Source organism: Semicossyphus pulcher, unplaced genomic scaffold (genome assembly GCF_022749685.1).
Source record: "Semicossyphus pulcher isolate SPU_LCO1_2020_fin unplaced genomic scaffold, fSemPul1.0.p SCAF_4, whole genome shotgun sequence".
Taxonomy (NCBI): Eukaryota; Metazoa; Chordata; class Actinopteri; order Labriformes; family Labridae; genus Semicossyphus; species Semicossyphus pulcher.
The window spans coordinates 2,744,127-2,751,539 of record NW_027211715.1 but is presented as its reverse complement, the minus strand read 5'-3'; the positions used below and the strand labels follow the sequence as shown (position 1 = coordinate 2,751,539).

General features: G+C 39.4%; 1 protein-coding gene across 1 annotated transcript; it reads left to right on the top strand.

Moving 5' to 3' along the window:
• The first annotated feature begins 2,563 nt into the window (after positions 1-2,563).
• On the top strand, positions 2,564-6,280 carry cbr4 (carbonyl reductase 4). Its single transcript, XM_069680513.1, has 6 exons — positions 2,564-2,638; positions 4,121-4,278; positions 4,784-4,904; positions 4,977-5,113; positions 5,519-5,653; positions 5,749-6,280. The coding sequence occupies exons 2-6, from the start codon at positions 4,134-4,136 to the stop codon at positions 5,925-5,927; spliced, it is 717 nt and encodes a 238-aa protein (XP_069536614.1). The 5' UTR covers positions 2,564-2,638; positions 4,121-4,133; the 3' UTR covers positions 5,928-6,280.
• The last annotated feature ends 1,133 nt before the right edge of the window (positions 6,281-7,413 follow it).

The following is a 7,413-nucleotide window of genomic DNA, read 5'->3' as shown; positions in this document are numbered from 1 at the left end:
ATAAGCATTCTTATTTATGACATATTTTACTTGCTCATTTACTTCTATATTTATGTATTTTTTTATACACACTACCAGTCAAAAGTTTGGACACACTTTCCCATTCAATTGTATGAGAAAATGTGTCCAAACTTTTGACTGGTAGTGTATTATGTATTTATAACTTTATGCATAAAATCGAGAGTTACGTATGTAACTACGGTTCTATGAATTCTGGATAACCGCCAGAGGCAGTGCTTAACGATGGATTTCATTTTGGCTGTTACTTCAGTACATGTTTTGAATGTTTTATTCTAATTTAATTGATTTACTTTGTCCTCTTATTATTCTTTTGAAGGGTCAGGCTGTCAATCAACCAGCTTTGTTCTGGTCTTCTTGCCAAGGCTTCTAATGTTATTATATAAAAATAGAAAGAAGTATAGTAACATCAAGTATAATCATTTTTCTTTTGCTTTACTTGCCTTTTTTTTTTTACTTTTTACTTAAAGAGAACAATTTATATGCATAGAATATATATATATATATATATATATATTTATATATATATGATGTATACATTCAAAAAAGATGTAACATAAAAGAAATGCTTTTAATTATTCTTTTATTTACATTTCTTTCTCTTTTTCATATTTGTTTTTTTTATTGTTGTGTGCTTTTTGATTTGCACATTAACATTCACTTTTTCGTTAATTTGGTTATTTTCACTTTTTAAACAGTAACTTTTTTATTCTTTTTATGAATCATCCGAATGAATAAGAAATTTATCAAATAGCTTGTGCTTTCATAAATACCTTCAAAGTCAAAGGAAATAGTTCCAGAAAGTCACAATTAAGAAATCCTTTATGTTTTAGTCGTGCAGGTGTGAAGCGAGTCTCTCAGTGCTGAACAGTGAATACGTGCACAGGCCAGTAGGTCATGAATACGAGTTATCTCAGGAAACTGAAATGATATCGGCGTTAATATTGTGTGTCTGAGGTTGTAAGTGCATCTTCAGGGTTACAGAGATAAGTACGGCATGAATGTGTGTCTTGAGTGTGTGCGTACCTGTGTGTGTGCGTACCTGTGTGTGTGCGCGTACCTGTGTGTGCATGAGACTGCAAAATACGGTTCTGTTGGCAGTTCTCATAAGATCACCAAGGTGTGAAAGAGGGTAATAATGTCTCAGCGTTCATGTAGGTGATCTGAATACAAATCAAGTTCCAATTCTCTCTCTCTGACACAAACACAGTCCATTAAAAACACGGCGATAAGGAGTAAATTTGAAAACAAATTAAACAGTTTGTGTTGCTTGTTTTCCTCTGCTGCAGCTTGAATATGATTCATACTGTCAGGTTCAGTGTCACAGGTTGTGTATGTGATTTACCGTCAGAGAATCAATCCTGCTGGATGTCTCGGTGTGATGGAGCGTCCAGGTGCAGGCCGAGGCCACCCACTCACATCAACATCACTCACTGTGTTGTGCACCAGTGACAGTTCTGCTGCTACTGAAATATGTTTCCATTGGGAGGAGTAATGCATGAAGCTAACAGGAGAATACATGAGTGCAATTAACAATCAGTGAGCTATTACAGTGTGCAGGATAGGACACTCCGGTCACCAGTGTGTCAATATAAATAATTAATCTTCTTAACGCGGAGAGAACTAATTAATCCTGTGAAGTCATATTGCAGTAAGTGCTTCTCTCCATGTTGAAAGAACATTATAGGAATACAGTCAGGTCATTAAAGACAAAGGTAGTGCAGAAACACATTTCTAAAGTGACGCCCATGACCTTTGCAGTTTCATCGTTTGTTAGAGCATGCTTCCTTTCACAAAATGTCATTAACTTTTTCAAACACGCAGGACTAATGCATTAGTGTTTTGAATTTCCTCGGTTGTTTAAATGACTACTGAACTTGTAGCTCTCAGAAAAACAATGTCAGGTTGTTGTGGTTCGAGTCCATGTGTGCAAATATCAACGTGTACTTTGGCTGCTTAGAGGTTTCACACATACCTCAAACAAAAACAGTGACATTCCTGCACTGCTCTGTGGGCTGCTGTGACTTTTTATTTCTTTATTGAAAACATTTTATAAGTACTTAACATTTACAAAAGAGGACAATAAAAACTAGCATTTATGTAAATGTGTTACATTTTATGATATTAAATATCTTATGTGCATATTTACTTTATGTTTTAACCGTATGATAAAGACAAATGAAGATCTGTATAAACATTTGTAACCAAGGACAAGCTTTTATACTTGAATTGCCATTTGTTCCTAGAGTCCTATTAAGTTGAGTAAATCTATTATATGCGCTGATTGCTAAAAGCAATGGAGCATAGTTCTTACCTGTCAATTTACAATCATAAATACGGATTTTGGCAATTATAGAAATAAGATAGATCAGGTCCACACAATAGTTTTTTTCTGTGTAGTAGTAAGATACAACTTTCATTAATATTTTTCCCCTTGCGTGTTGTTATGTGTGCACTGCGCCATCTAGCGGCTGATGACGAGCAACGCAACAACAATGAAAAAGAAACATGGCGGCGTCCATGAGCAGCAGCTCTCCTGATGTGAACTGTTTTCTCAGTCAGTAAACTTATTTACGGAGGAAAAAGTTTTGTCTGACGGAAGACGACGGTAGAATATAAGGTAAGTTACAGCTGACTTTATAAAATGTATAATGCATCTATAGTTATTTAGCTGAAAAACTGCTAACGTGCTAACTGGACGGAGAAGTGACCCTAACGTGTAAACAGCAGCTGTCATTAACAGCTTTACATGAGACTGTCCTCCTCATGGAGACAGTAAAAAAAACCCCGTTCTCTTAAACTGTGTTACGCTAACATATATATTCAAAGCAGCCCATGTCAACGAAAACATTAAGTAAATATTATACACAGATATGCCAATATCCAAAATATAGTTTATGATGATATTACTTCTAGGGTTGCAAATGTATGAGATTCTGAGTAGCCTACAGTGTCAGAAACTAGTACGGTGTACGATATTACATTATTTTGTTATTAATGGTTAAAAATCGTTTTTTGGTAGTCTAACGTTTTGATTTTACAAAATATTATGTTCTAATACAGTAAATACAATATTTTATAGGGCTATACCAATGACTGTATATATAGTCTATGGGCTATACAAACAGTTGGCCTGAATACCGTAGTTTTGCAAATGTACATGGTATGATAACTGTCCATTAGATCATAGATCATAGCCTACTGATGCAACCTGATGAGCGTTAATGTATTTCCGTCTCATTTCAGCTTTTTACACGTTTAATAGTGTGGAAGTCAAAAGAGACTTTATGTCATTCTTCTTTATACTAAATTTTATCTTATGGTTGTATCTTTTGTGTGGTACATGGGATATTGTTCACTTTTAAGCCTGTTGCAGCTTCATGTATGTTTTACCTTCTCCCTCAATCTAACTTTCCTTGGGTATATGATTAGAACAAAGAGGATAAACATGCTTTCACATACATGTGCACATAAAAATTATATCATATTTATGGCACGCCTCAAACCACAGCCCTGATTAAAACAGTATAAAGATTGCAAAAACCCTGATTGCAAAAACGCTGTTAAATCTCTTCAGATCGTTTACATACATCACATACATTATTTCAACATCCATATTTCCCAGTACTAAAGAGAAAATAAAAGTTAGATGTTGAGTATTTTGTTCATATTTTCTTTAATTCCTATTAAAAATGTTAATTATTTATTACTTGAGTGATGAAGTATGACAATTTATTCCACTGAGAAATGGCTCTGCGTGCATCACTGTTTTTTTTTTCTTTGCATCTGATGGAGGCTAAAGAACTGTAACATGACCTGATGTAATCGTTCTTGTTTTATGGCCGTATCTCTTGTGGGAAGATGTTTTTTATATTATTTACAGCTGTACAGTTGTGTTTGAACGCATATATTCCTGAATGTTTTAAAACTGCAATTTAATCTGTCTGCCACTTTGAGCCAGGCAAGATCAGTGTGCATTTGATCTAAACCATGTTTTCTGGTTTTGCATAGTGTAAAAAAAAAAAGCACTGAAAGGTTGTTGTAGTTATAGATATAATGGTTCAGTCCTGTGTTGATGTTCTGTGCTGCTTCTCTCCTGCAGTGTGGTGTACATCATGTCCAGGCTGGCGGTGGTGTGTGGGGGCTCCAGGGGCATTGGGCGGGCTGTGTCCCGCCTGCTGGCAGAGAGGGGCTGCAGGGTGGCTGTTGTTTCCAGGAATGAAGATGCTGCCCGGGCCACAGTGGAATCTCTACATGGAGGTACAGGATCATTCTGTTTGTGCCAATCACTCCTGTACTCTCCTTTGTCTGTCATCGACTTTCACACATTTTACCAAAAGATTGCAGCTGCTGTGATTTGGACGTTGCCCTTATTGCAATTTCAAGAATACCTAAAATAATTATCCAGCCTTATTCATAGCACAAATTTCTTTTTGTTAACACGGAAAAAAATTAAACTTAAAGTTCTCTGGTCGACAAATCAGGTTTTCAACGACCAATAAAAATTTCACATCACCAGGATTTTGATGAGATTTTTTGTGAATGTCACAGATACAGAACATTACCTCCCACCCTCTCCACCCCAGGTTAATCCAGCTACAAATAATTATCTTTCAGAAGCCAGATGAAGTTAAATTTAAATTGTCAGTTGCCTGATCTCGTGCATTTGCCCTTTAAAGTAAACGAAACATAGACCTGCAGTTGTTAGCAGCAGACTGTAGCTTTGTATCCATGAATGTACCCTGTACCTGTACCTGCTCTCTAGCTGAACACGTGGCTCTCGGCTGTGACGTCTCTAAAGAGCAAGAAGTGCAAAAAACCTTTGAGACGATCCAGAAGACCTGCGGAAACATCTCTTACCTTGTGAATGCAGCCGGCATCAACAGGTGAGCACGATGGATTTACTCTTAAAGCTCTAAACTTCATGGCTGACTCAGTTTAATGTGTTGTGTCTTCAGGGATGCTCTGTTACTGAGGATGAAGCCGGAGGACATGATGGCTGTGCTCCACACCAACCTGCTAGGCTCCATGCTGACCTGCAGGGTGGCGCTGCGCAGCATGCTGCACACACAGGGAGCTGCTGTTGTTAATATAGGTACTGAGAGCTCAGAGTACAGTGGCCTAGTGGGATGTTTTCAGTGTGGTCACTAGGTGGCAGTGTTCATCAGTGTTTTCTTCATTTACATTTCAAGTTTTTTGTCATTTTTAAGCCTTAAAATGATATATTTAAAATCACAAACCTCGAGTCTTTTTCCAGTTTTAGATAAGCAACAAACCCTTCAATATACTCAAGTTTGACTCAAGTCAAGTCATGTGACTCGAGTCCCCTCCTGTGTTGTTAGGAAGTTAAACCCGGATCACAAGCTATGACTAGGATCATTATTAGGCTCAAACAATCCTTGAGCATCGTGACATCAAGCAGTAACTTCCTACCAGTGTTTTCTTTGAATTATTTATTTATTCTGAGTCATTGTAATGGAAGTCTGTGTGTTGTCTGCAGGCTCTGTCGTGGGCCTGAAAGGAAACGCTGGTCAGTGTGTCTACAGCGCCAGTAAAGCTGGTTTAGAAGGTTTCACTCGCTCTTTGGCTAAAGAAGTCGCTTCACGAGACATCAGAGTGAACCTGCTGGCTCCAGGTACACTACAACTCCATCTTTACCTTTCCTCTTGTCACCTTGTTTTTCTATTTATTTATAGTCCTTCTCCTGTCCCTGCCTTCTCTGGCCTCCAGGTTTCATCCACACTGACATGACGGCAGGGCTGAAGGAGGAGGACGGGCGGCGCTCCATCCCTCTGGGGAGATTTGGCGAGCCGGAGGAGGTCGCCCAGGCCGCCCTCTTCCTTTTGGAGTCTTCCTACATCACAGGGCAGGTGCTGGTGGTGGATGGGGGACTGCAGCTGGCCATGTAGGGAGCCCAGCTTTCCTCTGGGTTTATCTCAGCACTTAAAACAACAGTGAGCAGCGAGGCAGGTGAAAGCCTCGCTCTGCCTTTTTCGTGAACTTTGTATGTCTTGATTAAGGCAAAGACGTTAGACAGTGAAGAGGCAAGGATGAGATAAAGGAACAGTGCGATCTATGTTACTCATGACTGTGGAACATTTACACTCAAAGGGTCACTCTGGGCTTATTTTTTATGTATTTTAGTCTCTAAATGAGGGCTGCAAGGTGGTGCGGTGGTTAGCACTGTCGCCTCACAGCTAAAAGGTTCCTGGTTCAAAGCATGGTTCTGGTGTAGTGGGCCTTTCTGTGTGGAGTTTGCATGTTCTCCCTGTGCATCAGTGGGTTCCCTCCGGGTACTCCAGCTTCCTCCCACAGTCCAAACACATGCTTGTTAGGTTCATTGGGGACTCCAAAATTGCCCCTAGGTGTGAATGTAAGCGTGAAAGGTTGTCTGTCTCTGTGTGTCAGCCCTGTGATTGACAGGCGATCAGTCCAGGTAACCCCGCCTCTCGCCCAATGACAGCTGGGATAGGCTCCAGCCCATGAGACCCTGAACAGGATAAGCGGTATAGATAATGGATGGATGGGTCTAAACGAATATTGGAATTTCTGATGTACAATGCTTCAGCCCACAGACGAGAAACAGTCTCTCATGGCTAAAATGGGCGTGATCAAAGTACATCTCCAATAAGCCTGCAGAGCAGAGGAGCTGCTGGTTTACAGCTGCGTTAAATGATTCATTTATTTATGTTATTTTTGCAAAAAAAGTGTTTCATCCAAACTAACTGTTCTGAAACACCTAAGTCACACAGTTAGACAAACAAGCTAACCGATCGAGGCATCGGTGGAGCAGCACCTCTTGTTGTTTTTGCCATGAGAGTCTGGTGGTCTGATGAGAACGATGTACAACCTGTTCTGGTAAAAAGAAAATAATCTTACTTTTTAACAAAATTCAAATAATCTATCAGTGACAAAAACAAGCACTGTAAGTGGATGTACTTTGATAAAGCCCATATGTTTGCAAAGATTCAGATTATTGTAGCAATTCTAAAACTTTATGTATCTATTTCTTATTTACACCCTTAAATATGTACAAAATATGGCCCAGGTATAAAAATACAGGAGTTCCCCTTGTGTCCTCATGTTGACTCAGAGTAATCTTTGTTGGTAGAAGTGTGAGATTAAATATCAAGTATTTACTATCAGCTTCTTTTGCAGATTCTTTCTGTAAAACACAAAGTAAACAAACACTTTGCATAGTTTCTGGTTGCCTCCGCCGTTCAGAGGATCCCTGCGCTGCTGCTCGGTCCTTCTGCTGAGTCACTCTGCTCGGCCGCAGCAGGCCTGATGTGTGTGTGTGACAGTCGGTCATGACTAACGCTGCTGACTCCAGAGTGTCTGGCCCAGTCCGGACCTCTGTGTCCTGAGCCCCTAAATTTGATCAGTTGGTCTTTT